Source organism: Diadema antillarum, unplaced genomic scaffold (genome assembly GCF_040938485.1).
Source record: "Diadema antillarum isolate AM-2024a unplaced genomic scaffold, OU_Dant_1.0 seq00000719_RagTag, whole genome shotgun sequence".
Taxonomy (NCBI): domain Eukaryota; kingdom Metazoa; phylum Echinodermata; class Echinoidea; order Diadematoida; family Diadematidae; genus Diadema; species Diadema antillarum.
In genome coordinates this window covers 57,699-78,780 of record NW_027271623.1, presented here as the reverse complement: position 1 = coordinate 78,780, position 21,082 = coordinate 57,699, and the positions used below count along the sequence as shown (strand labels likewise).

The window sequence follows — 21,082 nt, the reverse complement described above, 5'->3', positions numbered from 1 at the left end:
CACACACACTCTTTTTTTTAGGGGGGTCGAAAAATAATCGATATCGGAGAATTCCCGCGAATAGTTTTCTAAATGTTCCGTCCTTACGATCCTGTCGAAAACAAAGGGTGTACCAATTATGACCCGCAGCCCCTCCCCCTCCACCTTGAATTGCTAATAGCATTAGGAAAAAGTCACAGAACCTCCTCATCTCCCTCCCTCGATCATCCCCCCCCCCTCTCTCTCTCTCTCTCGATCTCTCTCTCTAGTCTCCCGTTGAATACATAGCAACCCTATCGAAATCACAACCCTATCAAAATCACAATAGCCCCCTCAAAAAAACGAAAACAAAAACAAACACACACACACACACGCACACACACAACAACAACAACAACAACAACAACAACAATGAAGAAAAGAAGTGCTCGAGAGCCCAGGGCACCATTTCATTAAAGTCGTCGGCCCTAAAGATTGTCAGGGCATAGTGATCCTTGATTTTGATTGACTGAGAAGATCTGGTCACTGACTGTTTTGTAGGTATGGTTGTCAAGGCTGACAACTTTAATGAAACGGTGCACTGATCCGCAATGAGACAGCTCATTTTCAAGCGTCCTTCAATCACGAATAATAAGCAACACTAATGACAAATCTATAAGGTTAAAGATTAGGCCTACACTTACTCACATTTTTTATAATATTTTTCTCTTCCTCCTGCCATTTTACTGAATGCAAACAGTGTGAATAAATAAAAATTTGTTATATTTTGGATAAAATTTCATCCTCTGGTGATTGGTTGAAAGAGCCTCACGTGATCATGGGTATTTTCAGCTATATCAGAGTATTAGCTTGTTTGGTACCCAATACTATTTGCAGAAAGTACGTCACTCCTATAATGACATTTCGCAAATGGTGTATATGTACTACCAAAGAGATTTTCCCAGGTGGGGAGGAGAAAGATCTCTTTGTGTACTACAGATATTTGCAAAATGATGTCACAAAGCATTTCTCAATTGTGCGCAGCAGCTTTGCACCGAAGTAACATGCAACAATTTTTAACAAACAATTGTTACGTCACAAAGTAATTCTGACATAGCGCACTGCATGCGTCGTACCGTCACTCCAACAAGAAAAAAAAAACGATAGTGATGTCACAAAGCAATTTTGACATTGCGCATTGCATGCGTCGTATCGGCGTCACTCTAAAACCAATAGGGACATCACAAAGCAATTTTGGCATAATATGCGCGCTGCTCGTACCGTCAGTCTGTGAAATGTATTCTTGTATTAAAGTAATTGTGACGTCGCAAAGCAATTTTAACATTGCGCATGGCTTCGTATCGTCACTCTGTGAAATGTAACACAAAATAATATCGTAACATCACAAAGCAGCCTGACATCGTGCGCTGCTTAGAGTCACTTCATAACATCGCATCCACCACTACGACACGACTTCTTGCTTCGCAATTTCCCCATTTTCCCTTCTTTTGTTTAAATTTTTATCCAAAATATAAAACAAAATGAAAATATGCTTTGCCTAATTTCGAGTTTCTGGTTGAAACTATAGGCCTCGGTGTCTTAAAAAAAAAAAAAAAAAAAAACTTTTCATTTTGGGGCTGCGCCCCTCAGTGAATAGTTCCTTTGGATTCACCTCTGCCCATAGATATAACCAGAAACTCTCAAGGCAAAGTATCAAGTTTTGTTTACTATGACAGCGCATGATCCAATTATTAGAACCTTCAATTTCTTGTAATTACTGCCAGATAGGCCTAAGGTTGATTCGAATCAAAAGTTGCATAGTACAGGGTGTCTTATGATAATGACGATCAAGAAAGGAGCTGAGAGCAAAGCATCGCGTCGCGCTTATTTTTGTTTGTTTGTTTGCTTGCGCTGGTGCTTGTTTGCGAGTTGTTGTTTGTTTGTTGTTGTTGTGTTTTTGTTTTTGTTTTGTTTTGTTTGGGGGGGGGGGACCCAGAGATTGAGTTGTGGGTAAGTAGGGCCTGTACCTTTTTCGATTATTATCTGTCAAACAGATACTAAACCTGTTAACGCACTAACAACTGAAGTGTTTGATCGCAAAAGGAGCTACGCGCCATAAGCCATGAATTTTGAAGTCAGGTCATCATCAGATGGAGCGAAATAAAACCTCTCCAGTGATAAGCTACCTCACTTGTGACATAACAGGAAATATGCAAGAAGTTATGATTAAGAATATCCAATGATTCTTCTTTATTATTTTCTTTGTTTTTTAGGAGCTTTAACCACAAATATTTCAACTTGAAGGGATGGTGTAGTATTGGTGGAGATGAGGATTGGGCTTTTAACTTTTTGCAAGATGCCAAGAAACCGCATTATTATGAAATACTATACAGAGCATGCCATTCTAAGAGGAATTCAAAGTTTATGAGATGAAAATCGGTTTTGAAATTGCTGAGACATTAAAAAAAGTAAAACAAAGTGATCATAATAAAAGGTGGGTCCCACCTTTCATTAGGATTGCTCCGATGTGGATATCTCCGCCATTTCAAAACCAATTTTCATCGAATAAATGTTGAGTCCCTTTTGAAATTACAAGCTCTAATTCATATTACTTCATGAGAGTTTTTAGGTCTCAAGCAAACTATAAAGAATGGAGTTGAGTCGTTTTGCTCCTTTCTAGATTGCGTCTTTGTTTTAGTGTTTAGCGGCAGGAGAGAGAGTAGCCTCTTGTCAAGGCCCTCTCGCTGTATGGTGAAAAGAACCCAGCTGCGTGGGGTTGCGCTGTCGCGCTCGTCTGGGCTCGCTTCGCTCGCCTGTTACAGCGAGAGGGCCCTGATAACAGGCTAGAGAGAAAGAGACACTGTCCAGAGATCCAAAGAGAGAGAAGGGGATGGGGGGAGTACAGTGGTGAATCTACGGAGGGGGGGGGGGGGGGGTGCCAAGTGGACTTGATGATGGATTGTGATGTTCATGCGGCATAATGTGTCAAGACAAGGGAGGTGAGACCCTCTCACCTCCCTGGTCAAGACCCATGTACAATGTAGTATATCAGGGAGGTGAGACCCTCTCACCTCCCTGGTCAAGACCCATGTACAATGTAGTATATCAGCACTCTGTTATGGTTTCCGTTGTGTAATTATTCATATAGACGTCAGGAAAACATCACTATAATAACGGGCTTTCAAAATAGCAAAAAAAAAAAAAAAAAAGTCGCCAAATAGGTCATCTAGACACCCATCTCACGGACTCTCCCCTCAGTGTCCCCCCCCCCCCCTCACCCCTCCCCCAGGCCTTTAGCAAAAGGCTCGATCCGCACTGGAACATAATCTTGGAGAATATATAGCGCAAAAGTCAATTTTCTATTTACTTTGATTCTTTTATTGGTCGCGTAATATGGTTTTACGTATTGTCTACAAATTCTACACCATTTCCATGTCTACATGATACCTTTCTCACATTGAAAGGGGTCAATTTCAATTGCGCAAAGAGAGAGGGAGAGAGAGAGAGAGAGAGATTTGCTTGAGTAAATCTGTTTGCTTAGACATGGAATCTAACACATAATGCTGGATATAATGTAGGATGCTGGTCGAGGAGGATACCCACATTTATGATTGAATTTCACATTTTGTTCAATGTTTGTTCAATACAATACGGTCAGCATAATTTTGTGTATGTGTATGTGTATGTGCGTCTTTTTTTTTCTTTTCTTTGTAGTGTAGTAGTATTGGGTATATAGACTATTAATGTATAGGTCCAAACATACTAGGCTTCTATACAACAGACGATGTCGGGTTCTGGTATTACAGTATACATAAGGTTACCCGAGTTTCGGTGTGGTTTTGTTTACAACGCGTATAATATCTATTATTATCGCTTAGAACAAATGAATAAGGTGAGGGCCTACTCATAATACATGTATAGCTCGTCTTTTTAATCGTTAATTCCTTTACAAGCACCCTTATGATGGGCATTGACACTGAAAATGCAGGGGATAAAATACACGTATGAGCAAGTTATGCGAAAAGGTAAGTAAGAAATTTGACAGGTTGTGTTATGAAGACCACCGGGAATATCCGGGGCCTTACACGGAAAATTCAGAATTCACACAGAAAAAAAAATGCATCCAAAAGTTCTGACTTTATCCATAGTAATCCATTTGAAAATAAGCCTATGTAATATTTCATCATTTTCTTGCTGACACCATTGACCGGATTAAAAAATGCGCTTTACAACAACTCAAGTTGAATTATATGGTAATAGGAAAAACAAAAACCGCCTAAATACATTGCATTTTGTAGGACCTAAATACTTTATATTATGTTGCCGGTTTTTTTTTTTTTGTTTGTTGTCTTTTTTTTTTGAAGAATTTATTTACTTTAAAGAGGAGTTATCAACTATTTCAATTGCTTCTGAATAGGTGATGTACATGGGCGTCACCAGGGGGGGGGGGGGTGGGGTGCGTTGGGTGCGGACGCACCCCCTTCAGACAAAAAAAAAAAAAAAAAAAAAATCACCACTTCAGTCTGTGAGCGACCTCAACGCCGGACGCTAAATAATTATTCTTCTTTTTTTTTACTTTTTTTTTGCACCAGGGACAACAAAATCGTGGGCAAAAACAATCATCCTGGGCTCTGTCAGCGCTGATTTTATACATATCTACGAGTATTCTACAGTGTTTACTATTTATCGACCGTATATACTGTACATCCGTACGGTACGGAGCACGTACACGTTTGCATGTACGTGTGCTACTTACAAGTACTGTTGTATGTATAGGGTCTATGTACAGCTAGTTACTTCTGACCAATCCATATTGATAATGCGAGCTCAAGGCGGGCCTTAGCCTCATAAAAAATCAATTTGGAGGGGCAAGTATATCATTTTGCCCACCCTCCCCCCCCCCCATAATTCCCGACACGAGAAGATTTTCTTGCTTTTTTGCCAGAAAAAAAAGTTTACCCCAATAAAAACATAGGAAGGGCAAGCATATTATAATTTTGCCCCCACCCCATAATCGATAATTGAAAAATCTCTCTCGTGTTGGAGGGGGATACCTCTTCCCACACCTTCCCAAGTCCGATCTATTTTCCATAGAATGAATACACCTATAGAATGACAGATTTACAAATGTTTCATCGAAAGTGTGCAACAAATCTGTCATTTTACTTAATAAAAACAAATGCAAAAGTTCCGTCGTGGGGGAGAGGATATTATCTCCGTTCAATCCCAATGGCGTATAAGTATATAGCCGGTGGGGGGGCAGTTGCCCCCCCCCCCCCCAAGATTTTGACCGGGGATTTGGAGGGAGGAAAAAATATAATCGAATATGGGAGAGTTATCTTACCACCCTCCCATTGCCTTGTCCCTTCTATAGACTTTGTACACTATGACAATTTCCGGATTTTTCACAAAAAGTGTGCTTCAGATCGCTTTATTTCAATTCTAAAAACTCAAAAGCTCCGTTGAGCGGGAGGGGGTATCCCCCTCCTACATCCTCGCCTAAGCTCTACCTCACTATACTTTGTACATACACAGAGTTGATGCACACTCGGAATAAGACCCATTAACATTTCACCGGGGGAAAAAAAAAAAACTTATTTGTTTAAATTTTTTTTTGTATTGCACCAAAAGTTTGCACCAGATCGCTGAATTTCAGGTCTGAAAATACAAAATCATCTTCGTTTGTGAGGAGAAATGCTCCTTATGTACACCCTCGTGTGCATATTTTTTTTTGTTTGATTGCTTAACAAACAACGTTCATAATATTCAGTGTAAGAATTAATACAAGAAGGTTATTTTAATTACACCATCTTATAGGCAAATTGTTTAATACTGATTTACATCAAAATGTACTGCTAACTTAGTGAGACTGTTTCAAGTCGATAAAACACTCAAAAACCTGCATCAAATTGCACCATTTACGACATTAAAATGCAGAAAGTTCTCACCGTGGGAGGGGGACAACCCCCTTCCACACCCTACACCCTCGCTTGCTCCGCTTGCTCGGGCTCGGTCGCGTTCATGACATCAGTGTAAGAATTAATACAACAAGTTTATTCAAATGATACCATTCTATAGGCAAATTGTTCATTTACAATTTACATCACAATGTACTGCTACCTTAAACAAGTGGGACTGTTTCAAGTCGATAAAACACTCAGAAACCTGCATCCAATTGCACCATTTACAACATCAAAATGCAAAAAGTTCCACCGTGGGAGGGGAACACCCCCTCCCACACCCTCCCCCTCGCTCACTCCGCTCGCTCTTGTTTCGTCGCGTTCATGATATTGATTGTAAATATTAAAACAAACATGAATTTAATTTAGATGATACTATTTTATAAACAAATTGTTCAACAAATCTACATCAAAATATACTGCTACCTTAAACAAGTGGGACTGTTTCAAGTCGATAAAACAAGTAAAAACATGCATCAAATCGCACCATTTACAACATCGAAATGCAATTTCAGTTCTCATCGTACTACAGGGGGGACGACCCCCTCCCCCCTCGCTCGCTCCGCTTGCTCGGGCTCGGTCACGTTCATGACGTCAGTGTAAGAATTAATAAAAGAAGTTTATTTCAATGATACAATTATTTATAGGCACATTGTTCAATAACAATTTACATCAAAATGTATTGGTACCTTAAACAAGTGGGTCTGTTTCAAGTCGATAAGACACGCAAAAACCTGCATCAAATTGCACCATTTACAACATCAAAATGAAAAAAGTTCTCACCGTGGGAGGGGTACACCCCCTCCCACACCCTCCCCCTTGCTCACTCCGCTCACTCTTGCTTGCATGGTCGGGTTCATGATATTCAGTGTTCAGGAAGTTTATTTTGATGATACTATTTTATAGGCAAATTGTTCAATATCGACATCAAAATATACTGCTATACCTTTAAACAAGTGGGACTGTTTCAAGTCGATAAAACAAGCAAAAACAATGATCAAATTGCACCATTTACAATATAAAAAATGCAAAGAAGTTCTCACCGTGGGAGGGGGGACAACCCCCTCTCCCCCTCCCTCCCCCCCCCCCCCCCCTTTCTCGCTCTGTTCGCTCGAGCTCGGTCGCTTCGCTCCCTCGCATACTAATAGCCCCCACTGCCCCCAACCTCCCCCCCCCCCCCAAAAAAAAAAAAAAAAATGAAATCGTAGCTATGCCGGTGCCATTTCCATGCTTGGTTATCTAAAAAAAAAAACTAAAAATCTGGGGATTGAGAGCTTCCTGAATGCCAAATGTCTGTCCAAAAAATCTCGTTACATTTAGTGTCAAAACGCACCCACCTTGAAAAAAAGCTGGTGGCGCCCCTAGATGTATTGCCTATAAACACATAATACGCTATCACAATGACTAATGATCGCAATTCGATAATCCTTGAATGTTACATGCGTTGGCGAGTTGTTGCATGCGCACTGAAGAGCTCACACCTGTAAATAAAATGGAATGTCCCAGCCCCTTCACAAATTCGTACCAAAGATACCAAAATAAAATGAAGGAAAAAAAATTAAAAATCAGTGATGCAGTTTGGTAAAAAAAACTGAATAGCTGTAGATATTGAGTATGAATTCCTCTACAAACTGCATTTTGGTTGGAAGATGAAAGCTTTTCTGATGGAATTTGAGGGGACTATAATTGGCTGCATGTACAGAAAATAGGTGATTTTTCGAGTGAAAAGAACTCGGTAGTCTGGCTTTGCGGACCCTTGGACAGAGTTTGAGCCGAAGAACCTGCCTTGGAAATTTGATGGATGAAAGTTATATCTCACTTATTCAGGTTAGTGAATATGAAACACCTCATTTCTCTCAGCTATTTTACAGAATTTTTTGAAATTTGAATTTTAACACACGTCTCTATATACATGGGGAATTATTTACCCGTGCGAGTCCTGGGGCCCGTTGCATTAAACTTACCGTTGAATTTCAACGGTAACTACCGTCAAAATTAGGCGTCACAGCCAATCAGCATCAAGGATTATAAAATTTACCGCTAATTTGAAGACTTACCGCTGGAAAGGAGTGGTAAGTCCAGCGGTAAGGGTTTTATGCAACAGGGCCCTGAATGGTCGCGAAGAAAAGTGGGTGCGCCCTCTGTTGCTCGCTGTAGGCACAGTACTGTAGTACAGTTGGACCCAATTTCATTTCATTTCATTTCATCTCATTTCATTTCATTTCATATTTTAGTCTTTAATTGTCCATAATGCGTCTAAAGTTACAAAATCATTGAATGTGGTACATATACAGGATCCTAGCCTCTGTAAATTTCATCAAACTTCATGCACAGAACGATGTCATGTCCGCACTGATTATGTAGGCCTATCCTGAAGTCATGTCATTGATTGTCAAGTTATGACTCTGATTGTATGTGACACTTATCTTTCTCAAAACATTTTCATTTTACTGGTCAGTCGACGGGGGTGAATTAAACGCCATACTCTGCATTTTTTTTTTTAAAGAAGGGGGACCAAGAAAAACAAAACAGGAAAATAATGATAAACTTTCGTACAGTTTGTGATCCAATGACACAATGATACAGTTGACAGAGACAGAGCTATTTAGATAGGTTTAGATCTCCCCAAAGTACCTCGTTTGTTGAAAGAAAAAGAAAGAAGAAAAAGAAGAAAGTGCAGTGTTTGATTACACTTATGTTTTGTGTTGTTTAAAAATTTGATGGGTACAATGTAGTTTGTGCGTATTTGAGCCCTGGCTGCAAAAAGTGGGGGGAGTTGTATATATACATTATACACACATACACAAAGAAATTGGAACTGCATGTTAGTTCCACTAACTAAAAAATCCCTTTAAATTCACTTAGTATAATACACGAGTATGTACTTATTCTTAGGGTGGGAAAACAAAAATGACAGAAATTAAGACGATCTGTAACCTTCTGATGTGTTGCCAGGCAGTTTCAGAATCAATCACGAATTTAGTATACCGTAGTTATAAAGAAATTTTGGACAATTTTGAAACTAAAACAATTATACAAAAACAGACAGAAATATTTACTTTTGAAGAGACTTTTCTTTACTCCACTTCTTAAAATTGATTTATAGTATTCAATGAAGAGTATTATAATAAGATAAGACACAAACCACATTGAATGTGGATTCTTGGAGTTGATTGATTAAACATATAAATAAATGAAAGTATGTAATACATTGCATGTACAAACAAGTGAATGATTAATAGGCTGATACATCTAATGACATTGCTTTGCATACCCAACTTTAACCTGATCCTTCTGCAATTCTCTGAGAACCATGAATGTCCCTAGCCAAGATTCTGTTTTTTGACAAAGATCGGACAGCTAGGTTGGTATAGTCTGCCTGTGTGACAGCAAACAAGCAGAACACATTGTATCCCCTGTACATGGTCAACTCACTGCATGATCCATCGAACAGTACAAAATATCGATTGGATGAGAGATATTAATGCAGTATGCACTGGGCTCTTTTATTATGCACTATAAGGGCACCTCAAGTGGGTCACCGAAAGTCAAAATCTAGTGAGCTTTAATACACATAGCTGATTGCTACCTATGTCTCCATGTGAGTTTTGCGGCAAAATAAGTGCACTTCTTTATTGAAAACAGTACATTAGACCAAAACAACAACATATATATACACACACACACACACACACACACACACACACACGTACAATTTGATACAGCTAGAAAAAAGAGCAGATATTGATAGAAAAATTAAGTCAATTTCTGGTCAGCATAACACAAATAAACATGAACTTAGGCCATAAACGCAGACACTCTTGTGTATATTTTGGGAGCCTGATATATTAGATTCCCCTAGGGGACAGGTTAATTGCCAATCATTTAGCCTACGGTTGTTGATCCAAGTATGGCAGTACAGCTTGGTGCAGGTAATGAAGCAACATCATCGGATGTACCAGCCTTATACAGATGACATTCAACCTTTCAACTAAAAAGATGTTGAAACACCTTACACACACACACACACACACACACACACACACACACACACACGCATACACACATGCACACACGCACACACACACACACACACACACACACATTTCGTATCAAAACCCACTGGTTCCTCCTCCCAAATTTATATATGCATATAAACACCAAAGGTATATACACGCGCGCACACACACACACACACACACACACACACATAAATTGTCTCTTCACCATAATGTTTTATAATCTAAAGCTGGATCCATGGTTATATCTATACATGCATACAAAAGTGACATATATGCTGACTGAACCCTATTACACGTACATATTTTTAAGTCAAAGATTACTATACATTAGGTTGCAAGGTTTTCACAATGTCTACAGCTTTTTCATTTGAATGAGTTGTACTAAACACACAAGTACATGCACGATACAGTGCAGACAGATTGGATTTGCTTCAAACAGTATATTTGAAGCAGATTTATTTGCAATATATTATTTACAGTCAAGTTACATAATTTACTTTGTACAAGGCATATCTACAGTTTACCCAAAAAGATGTCATCATTTTGCAAAATGATGTGATCCATTTCTGAGTTAGATGGTGGGTGAGATGAAAAAGCTAATTTATTGTTAATTTGTTAAGAACTGCACATTGATTTCAATATGAAAATGTGAGAACATGAGGGTTTGCTTGATAGTGTATCATTTTTCCATTCACTGAAACTATCAATGATACATTATCCAAAACACTGGAAGAAAGAATATATAATTTTCTGCATTTTGGTAATGGTACTCATGTATATGAGATATCATACTACAACATAAATGGGGTATATAAAATGATATAAATCAATGCATGTGACATAGTGCAGTAGCATGATTTACATCAGTCCAAAATAGCTCAAGTGTGAGAAGAAAAAAATAACTATCACAGGTTTTTTGTATACTCAAGAAAGTTTGTCAATTGCATCTGAGCTCCTCTGCAAACCTAGTACAATGATAAATAACATCAGCAGCCCAGAAGCAATGTCAGAGAGAAAAAAAAAAATGTTTTTGTACTGAGTATACCTCAGTAAGAAAGTATTTCCAAGGAAAATTAATCTCGCTATACGTCCAGGTAACTTAAATACACATTGACATTGGTGCATGTGTTCAATCCATTCACTGTTTCAGTTTCATGGCTGGGATGTGAAATTTAAGTTTATCACTTCATATCCTAGGCAAAGAGACAAAATGTGCTGCATTTCAGTCACTGTCCGGTAAAAATGTGTCCTCTGCTTCTCTTAGCACTCCTTCTGGATCTGCAAGTTTGATCTGTGGCACCAATGAAGAATAAAATGAGACATTATCTTTATACCTGAGGTTACATTTTCCTCACACATTGTATTATCATGACGTCAAAGAAAGACATGATTGTACTAATGCAAGAATTCCAACTCATATCTTTTAATTATTTTTTGAATGTTTAAGAACTTTCTGATTTACAAGTGGTAAAACCTAAATGTCCATATTTATACTCTATCTTATAGGAAACATCAATGTAAAAGACAATCTATTTTACGTGATCAAACTTTTATATAGCCAATGGATTTAGTTACTTGCTGATATACAGTGCACTCCCGTTACAACGAACACGGTTATAACGAAATTTCGTTACACCGAAGTAAATCTTCTGGTCCCAAAATTATCACCATTAAAGTCTATGGTACAAAATTCGCTTATAACGAACACGGTTATAGCGAAATATCCGTTATAACGAAGTCTTTTCCGAGAACAACAGACAAAGAAAATCAAAAGAAATGTGCTCCGTTACAACGAAATGCGAATTGCTTTCGAAAATACGTAGCGGAACAAGCATTTATAGCGTCTCTGCATGGGTGAACGCTTCACACCCCTCTGTGTTCGCTCCTTGTGTCACGCACAGTTTCTGAGGGGAACTTGCGTTTATTATTGTAATACAGTTATCCCATCACATTTCACATAGCTTTCCAGTGTAACCTATGATGAGTATTCAGCAAAAATAATATGATATATATACGTGGTTCCTTGTTTTCGTTGTATATTGTATTTGTTCGGTTATAACGAAATTTTGTTATAACGAAAGAAAACTGCCGGTCCCGAGCATTTCGTTATAACGGGAGTGCACTGTATTTACTTCAAACAAAGTATACAATTAAAATTGAGATATTCCCTTTCAACATCTGGAAAGAAAACAGATTTGAAGCTGGAAATAAAGATAAGTTTTGTCTTCAAGAAGTAATGTCCAACATACATTCCACTGTTAAATAGAATTAGATCACATAAAGTGCGTCTTAAATTATACTGTACCTCGGGAATTGGGTATTGAGTTGGTTCTGGAGCTCCATCCCTGCCAAAGTCCACCATGGTGCCACATTTGGCGATGTCATTGACCCAAACACCTTCATACATCTGACCTTTGTCCAGGTAGAAGAACTTTCCTTCCCCATTCTTCTTGTCATCTTTCCACATGCCTTCATAGCGATTCTCTGAAGCTGTCAAACAGAGAAAGTATAATGTCAGCTTTAAACCCTATGAACTCTCAGACATCAAGCCAATACCTAGAGGGTCATCGCTACAGGTCATTATCATAACAAGAGCACTGGCCACAGATCCTCAAGAGACTCACACACTGTCATGTAATGGAAATTTTATCTGTGACAACCACATCCTTATGCAGTCGAGTTAACTGTTCATTCACAATGCATTAACCCATTGAGGACGGGCTGATTTTGCTACAACACACATTTCCAATAGACACCTGTCCGAGTATACTTGGGACTCGTCTTCAATGGGTTAACAAGAATCAAGATGTCAAAAACACAATAGCCTATCTATCCTTCATAAAAATCCTATCTATATGGCACAAAATACCAAACTGTTAATTCATACAATCAACCCTATACTTACAGTAAATCCAAAGGGATTGCAGAAAATCCTTTGACTTCTGTGAATTTTGGCTTTAATAGGATTAACACATGTTTATATCTATCCGAGAATGCTGACCTATGCCATGCCACCAACAATGTGAAGTACATTAGCACTTACAGCAGAAGTATGGCAAGTCATTTCCCCCACTCTGTCACTCTAGCTTAATAAACTCCAATTTGTGAGAGACTTGAATGTGTATTGGCTAATCATCACTAATATTACTGACTGAAGTCACATAATGACCTGCAGAGTATAAAGTGAGTGTTTGTTGTTGCTCTGTGTGTATGTGTGTGTGTGTGTGTGTGTATGACTTAATCAGGGAATTCAGATTTTGTAATGTTTTCTCCTAAGATTGATTGAAATTCTTACCCAGTCTTAGCATGCCTTGCCCATTCCTCTCATCATTGTACCACTCTCCTTCGTATGTGCTTCCATCAGCGAAGTACATTCGCCCCCATCCACTGCGCTTCCCTGCATACCACTCGCCTTCATAGTACTCTTCCGATGTGTAGAAGTTTGTTCCATAACCCTGCAAGGCGCGTTCATGAAGGAATGCATCTGGATCATAGCATATTTACTTAACAGTTCATAATTGGAAAACCAGTGGCTGAGCTAAGCTTTACTGATTTTGTAGTAACAACATTGTTAGGGGCAGACCCAGGAATTCCATTAAGGGGAGGTGCCTTGACAAAATTAAAGGGGGGCACACTCATCCCATTTCTTTTATTTTTTTTGTTTAAAAAAAAAAATAAAGAGGGGACGCGTGCCCGGTGCACCCCCATCTGGATCTGCCACTGATTGTAGATCCCAGTGCAGTTTAATTTATTTAGCAACAAAAAGTAACCTAACTGTGGCAGTACAGCTGCCTACATATTTTGTTGTATGAATAGGTGGTACTGGTATAGCATTCGGTTCCTTTCAAACAGCCACCGATTTAATATGATTGTACACAACAAAAATTATAGAAAAAAATAAATATTTTGATAAAGTAATTTGGAATATTTACACTATTCTTGCAATCTTACTAAACAAAATCCAGCTGTGCCTCATCATATATCAATATTGAAAATGAATCTAACTTAAAATAAACAGAGTTCACAGACACAAACACATACAAACCCAAAGCAAAAGAAAAGCTACGTAAGAGTCTGAAACACAAACTATTTTTGTAGAAATGTGTCATGTATAGCCGTATATACACGCAACAAGACTTCACAATCTAACATGACTCCTAAAACTTCATGTGCTTGTGCCAATTTTAATTCCTTGTTCATTTATATGTTTGCAAATACATAATACTGGACCACTTATTTTGGCACTAATACATGAGATTAGATACAACTGATAATTTTACTGAGAACAATAAAATACAAATGAAAGTAATATGATTACTTACATGTCGTTTGTCGTTCTTCCATCCCCCTGAATAAATCCTCTTGTAGCCCCCTCCCTCTGCAGGAGTACTCAGTGTGCCAAATCCATTCCTCTTTCCAAACTTCCAGTCTCCATCATACAGGGCTCCCTGTTTCTTCCATTTCTGTGTTCCTTTACCTGTATCCAAGTGAGAGAAAATATGCATATAAATAGATAGAAATTTTATTTTGAATATTTAATGAATAGTACACATTTGTTGTCAAATATGTTACTGACATAATAAAGGTTGTATTTTCCCCCATTTTCTGTTCAAGAGGAAGTCAAGTAACTTTTTATCATGCTAAAACAGCAAATATACATATGTACAAGCCTTATCCTGCAGTATTTTATTCATATATTTTAGCATTAATACTCTGATATAATAAATTGTTAACCTACAAGTATCTAGTCTTCTTATCCAGCACGATGACAGCATTTAAGAGTTCCAAACTTACTTCATATTTCTCTTAAAGATATTGTCCAATTATCCTTAAATTTCACTGATGTTCATTACAAAAAACATTTCTGCATCTATTGAATTCAGATATACTCATAGGCCTACAGACTCTACTTGGGGTAAGATTTGAATATCTGCATACCTGTGGGACATCAAAATTAATAAGTTTTTTTTTTTCTCAAGATGTTCTATCAAATTGTTGTCAAGTTATGGAGAAATAAGGACATAAAATCACACTTGGATTGGAAATGCAATGGTGGAAAATGTCAAGCTTTCATGAAACATAGTGGCATGATGGCATAAAAGTAATGCAGTACGTAGCAGTCATCATATGCAAATTAGATGATGTGATGACATAAAAGATCACTTCACAACTATTCCATTGGTTTGCATGTAACAAACAATTCATAAACAGAGCTCATGTATACCTCTCCAATCAAGAACTTTATCAATAGGCACTGTCAGACTGGCAAAAGATCGAGAAGTATAAGATCACAATCTTTAAAATCTTGATCTTTTGCCAGTCTGAGGGTCATGCACGCCTATTGAAAACCCCTGTACAAAAGCAACGGTTTCACTATTTCAGTGAATTCAAGCCTGATATTTTCTCCCCAAGTTCATTATTAAAAAAAATAAATAAAATATATAGGCCTATATATATTTCTTTTTCATACATCAAAAGTTTACTACAACATGTTAATTTGTGTGCAAGCCAAGTACACGCGATGACACAATCATTTCATGGGCAAGTACTACGAGACAAGAAAATTTAAATCCCCAAATCTTTTTATTCAAATCCCCAGTAATGTTAGAACCCGTCTGATTTGATAGAAACCTTGGCAAGAATTTATATACGTTTGGGTCAGTCACCCAAAATTCAAACTCTCCACTACTCTACCCAAGGCTGAATCTCTCGTCAAATGTGTGTGAATGCATCTGTGCCTGTGGGAAGCGAAAGCCAACAATTCTGGGTAGACTTCTATACCCAGAATTGTGTAGAGTACATTGTACATGTTGTACAATTTGGGTGGTGATCCCAGAAGGAACTCTTTCCTAAACCTTTTCCATGTGATTCTTTGATTTCGTGTTTGTCAACATTTATTTCAAACTTACATGACTTACATGACTACTCGCACGGTAGCTTAGTTATTTATTTTTGTTTGTCCCAAATTGCACCCAAAATGCACTCTTATTTTGCGTGTTTCCGTGACTGCGCTTTTGCCTGCCAAGTACGACAATACTCTTATCAGAGGGATGTACTCATCGGAAGAAGAAGAAGAAGAAGAGTTGCAATTGACTTTCATTGCTTACCGTGTTTCTTGTTGTCCAGCCACTCTCCTGTGTACTCATCCCCATTCACAGAATAAACTGTGTTTCTCACTCCTTTCTTTTGTGCTTTGTAATCCCACTCATGCCAAAGAGGTTGAGTTTTCTTTGGAACTTTTTGGTATGGCATTGTTGAAACGTGGCCTCTTAGATTTTCATTGATGTAGAAAATATGTCTAGATGCAAAGATTACCAAAGCAGACCCAAAGCACAACACAGCAGCACGGTCTGTCTGTCTACGTCTACTGGAGCGCGGAGAAGAGGCCCAGCTTGTACGACAAGATCAGGCAGGGAGGCGCCGGAGGTTCAGGCGCACGACAGCAGAGAAGTACCGCTGGAAATCAGCTGCCTGCGCTGCGATGTGTCGCAAAGTGAAACTGTCACAAAATACTTATGTGCCTAATATCATCAATCCCAGTAGAATAGCCTATTTGCGTTATATAGAGAAGTGTTATTGTCAAATCGCCAGTAGAATGTAGCTTTTTATCCTCCGCCAACGAACATGGGCATGTCGGAACGACACCGACTGTTCTGCATGCAACAGGTCCGCCGCGAGTTGGACATGTTGTTGCGGTCATAGGTCGTCGCCATAGTAACCGCTCTAGCGCTAGCTGCTGTGAGGGAGGGTAGTGGGATCATGGAGGGATGGAGGAGCGGCTAGGTGTTCATCGAGGTTTTGTTTTGTTTTGTTTTGTTTTGTTTTGTTTTGTTTTGTTTTGTTTTGTTTTGTTTTGTTTTGTTTTGTTTTGTTTTGTTTTGTTGTTTTTTTTTTTGTTTTTTGTTTTTTTGGGGGGGGGTGTCAACTAGATAAACTGTATCAAGGAGGTTTTTAGGTTTTAAGAGTTGGAGTTCCAACTGGCTGTACTTAACAGTCGTCAATTTTCTACTGATCATCGATGTACAAGAAAAAAAAAAAATCCACAGGTGCACTTCTTATACCTTTGATGATCGATGTTAGATGCCGCCGTCTTGCTGAGCAATCTGAAGATTCATTTTGAACGTTAACATAATTTGCTATATTTTGCTTGTTTATTCATTAAAGGAAATAAACTCTCACTTAATGGTAAGCCTATAAAACAAAAGCCAATCCCTTCCAGAAGTTTATCATGTGAAAGTGTCTAAAAACTATGGATGTTCGTGGAAAGCTGATTTTATCATTTTCCACTTAATTTCCACAAATACATCTGATATGGAATAATCGTCGAGTAAATTAGTCTTCATTGATAGATATATCTGAATAGTGCCCGGGCATACCCACCCAGTCGAGTAATTTTCATTTTTATTTCACCATTTGTTTATTTATTTATTTATTTATTTATTTATTTATTCATTCAATCATTTGTTTATTTACTCATTTATTTACCTGTTTATTTATCTATTTTTTTATTTTTATATTTTTGTGCAATTCATTAGCGCATCCCTGTGTATTTACCATTATACTGTATAGGGTCCTATATCACATATCTTTTATAAGTGAGGATGGCAAAAAGTAACTACATGTATCATCACAAAGACGTATCTTTCATAGAAAGTGGATGGTGATTATGCAATGAGACACGAGTCAATTGCATTCCTATCTGCGCGACAGATCCAGTTTGACACATGCTTCAAATATTTTCGAGTGATCGTATCGGACATATAGCAATTAAAGAATTAAATAAGAGGTGGATTGGGATGAGGGAGGTTCTTATGTTTCTCTGCGGTAACATATACAGAGACATAAAATCATTGATGTACTTAGGTGCTTAACCCGTTGAGTACCGTTTTATTTTGCTGCAACACATATTTCCCATAGACACCAGCCCGAGTATACTCGGGACTCGTCCTCAACGGGTTAATGGTCATTGGCAGTGGGCCAAAACACCGAAGGCCTTTATATGTCATTAGTAGGCCTACTGTATTAATTTTTAGCTGCCCATAGTGTCTCGTGAAATCAATGAAGGTTTCTATAGGCCTGAAATTGTTGACAATAATAGAATTTGTTAATAAATCCTTCAGAAAAAATAAAAAATTAACGTTCCACCAGGGGAAGATCTTCCCATAAAAAAAGGTGAAGGATACACCATTATGTATACTCTCGACACCAGCCCTCCCCCACTAAAAGGTTCCATTATGTTTTCGGGTTGTCCGTCCGTCCGTCTGTCCATCCGTCCTTCCGTCTATCCTTCCGTCCGTCCGTAATGAATTTTGTGGACAGGGTAACTACCAAAACCTTTTGAGGTATCCTAATGAAACTTGGCATGTATGTGTATTAGGGGGTGAAGTTGTGTCTATCAACTTTTGGGTGCACATGCTCAAGGTCAAAGGTCAAAAGGTCAAGGTCAAATACATAAAATTTCACTTTTTCCACCATATCTATGCAATGCCTGAAGATATTTTCTTGAATAAACTTAGTGTATACATGTATTACCCAGTTAAGATTCTCTGGTGAAAGTTTGGGTCATGAGGTCAAAGGTCAAAAGGTCAAGTATAAACATCAAAACTTCACCTTTTTTCTCTGTACCTTGGAATTTGTTCAGGGTATCTTCATGGAACATACATTGGCAGTGATTATCTAGAAAATTAAGGGTTCATGGGGTCAAAGGTCAGGGGTCAAAGGTCAAGGGCAACACTTCAAATTTTACTATTTCCCTGTTTATGCAATGGCAGCAGGATTATTTATTTTTACACTTGGTGTATGCACGTATAATCTAATAGAATCTCTGGAAAGTTTTTTTTTTTGCCTCAAAGGTCAAAAGGTCAAAGATCAAGTGAAAGTGCTGAACTAATTTTTTCCTCCATATCTCGGAAGTGGCTCAAGTTATCTTGAAACGTACTACACATTTACGCATGTTCTGCCTGACAGTGATTATCTTAAGAATTTTAGGGTCACATGGGTCAAAGGCCGGATGAAAATGGTAACAATTTACTATTCAATACAGAAATTTGGTATGGCACTTTTTCTCCATACCTTGAAAATTACTCAATGCATAAACGTATGAATGGGTCAAAGTCAAGTTAAAGTCCTTAAATCCCAAATACATGCTCTCCTATTCATCCAATTAACCTAGGTCAAGGAAGGTGAACATTCAACATATTTGTGACAAACTTGTTTTGCCAATTTTGTGAAAATTGGCCAATTTCGCCAATTTTGTGAAAATTTAATCACACATTGTCCACATGTACTATAGACCTATTAGGAGAATCATGCATTATGGCGGAGGCATACCAGTCGCCATAGCGACATTTCTAGTTTTAAAATTTCTTTTGTTTTTAACAGAAAAATAAAGGGGGCGTGCGCGGTTGTCCCACCCCCCCCCCCCCCCCCCCCCCTTTCTGGATCGGCCACCACTGTATAAAATAATGCCTAGGGAAATTGAATGGCCTGATGATTCCTGGGTACAAACCAACCAAAATATGAACTAATAGAGACTGTATAATGTATACAGAAACAATCCACAAAGACACACATGGTTTAACACGACTGTCAAACCAGAAATGTGTGCATGTCTGAAACTTTTGCAAATTTGGGAGTCAAGTTTTATGATAAGAGTAAAATGCATGTGAAGTATTTGTTTACACAATGCATTGAATGCCAGTGGTGATTTGGGCAAGTTTCAGGCCTGCTAAGAGGTCATTGCTTCCAATTTGCAAGTTTTGTGTTGTGAATGTTTCTAATTTATAGCAACATTAAACGTAATTATCTTTGTTAACCAAAACATAAAGAAAAATGAATCAGAAGATACAAATTGCAACAGTGCAGGCCTGTCTGTAGCGAGTTTCTTTGCCATGTTTTCATGTATACATGAATACTACAGAGTGTTTTATTTTGATTTTTTTCTGTTTGTTTGTTTGTTTTTACAGATAAGACTCAACAAAAACAGAAAGTAAACACTTTTCGAGTTCATATTTTTCATAGAAGATTTTGATGAAAATCAATGTACATGTATTATATACCATATTAAAGATAGTTTAATTGGCTATCAAACTAGTAGGTGAATATAAAGAGAAACTTTACGCATGAGCGAACACATTCATTTTTGTCTTCCAAGGCACAAAAGTAAAAATTGCATACAATATGTTGTCTTCCATTTGGAAAGGCCCTTCAACATAACAGTGATAACAAAAGACCAGTTTAACGTAATGAGAAACTTTAATTAAATAGCAAAATTAAGTTTTCGTTTTCTATATTTCTTTATAACATTTAAAAAAATCAAAGTTGAAAACTAAAGGGGAAAATACGAATTTTCTGTCAACTCAAACTTCAAGTGACATAAAGAGTAAGGGCACAAAGATGATTAAATGAACAGAATCTCTTTATTTCATTTGTTTTATTTAGTAATTTAAGAATTCATGAGACAAATTCAAGAATCAAATATTATTTACAATCTTTCTAACTTCAGAAAGCAATTCAAATTCTTACCATTTTTGTTTAAATTGTACATTGCTTCTCTCATTTCTTTTGAACTTGGATTTGAAAGAAGATTCTTCTTTTTCGTCCATTATTTTACCCTTTATTAATCTTTTGGGCTTCAAAGATATTATTGAGGTCATAGCTTTATTTTTTGCAACTAAATTCATGATTTCTTTGGTGTTAAATTTGTCTTTTCTTCTTATTGGTACATGGAAAAGCACTTATAAAGAGCACCCATAAACGACAACTTGCTTTTTTGGAATTTTTACTTTTGTGCCTTTGAAGAGAAAACAAAAAATGTTCACTCATGTGTAAAGTTAACCTTTTTATTGACCTACCAGGTTGATGGCCAATTAAATTACCTTTAATATGGTATATAAAACATTAACTTTAAGCTGAATGTTCTATGAGAAATACAAACTTGAAAAAGTGATTACTTTCTTTCTTTCTTTTTTCTTTGTTGAGTGTATTTAAGAGGTGAGAAAGTGGAGGGGATGGGGAAGATGAGGGTTTGGATTGTTTCAGAGGATGCAAGCAAAGGTGGTGGTAGATGCCCAGTAGCAGCCTGGAACAGCCAATCCAAGCCAAGATAAGCCTCTTGAAGAAAAAAAGTTGGTGGAGTCATGA

At 37.7% G+C, this 21,082-nt stretch overlaps 1 protein-coding gene across 1 annotated transcript; it reads right to left on the bottom strand.

Moving 5' to 3' along the window:
* Nucleotides 1-11,155: 11,155 nt before the first annotated feature.
* Nucleotides 11,156-16,192, bottom strand: LOC139738031 (MORN repeat-containing protein 3-like). The gene is made up of 5 exons (XM_071648697.1): nt 16,048-16,192; nt 14,263-14,417; nt 13,236-13,395; nt 12,246-12,430; nt 11,156-11,231 (listed from the first exon to the last, which is right to left on the bottom strand). Exons 1-5 carry the CDS (start codon nt 16,190-16,192, stop codon nt 11,163-11,165), a joined length of 714 nt encoding a protein of 237 aa, XP_071504798.1. The 3' UTR covers nt 11,156-11,162.
* Between the last annotated feature and the right edge of the window lie 4,890 nt (nt 16,193-21,082).

Coding starts and splice junctions, on each gene's coding strand:
- LOC139738031 (XM_071648697.1), bottom strand. CDS start 16,192: ATGCCATACCAAAAAGTTCCAAAGAAAACTCAACCTCTTTGGCATGAG. Junction 14,418..16,047: donor GCTGGACAACAAGAAACACG/GTAAGCAATGAA, acceptor ACTTGGATACAG/GTAAAGGAACACAGAAATGG. Junction 11,232..12,245: donor CTCAATACCCAATTCCCGAG/GTACAGTATAAT, acceptor TTGGTGCCACAG/ATCAAACTTGCAGATCCAGA.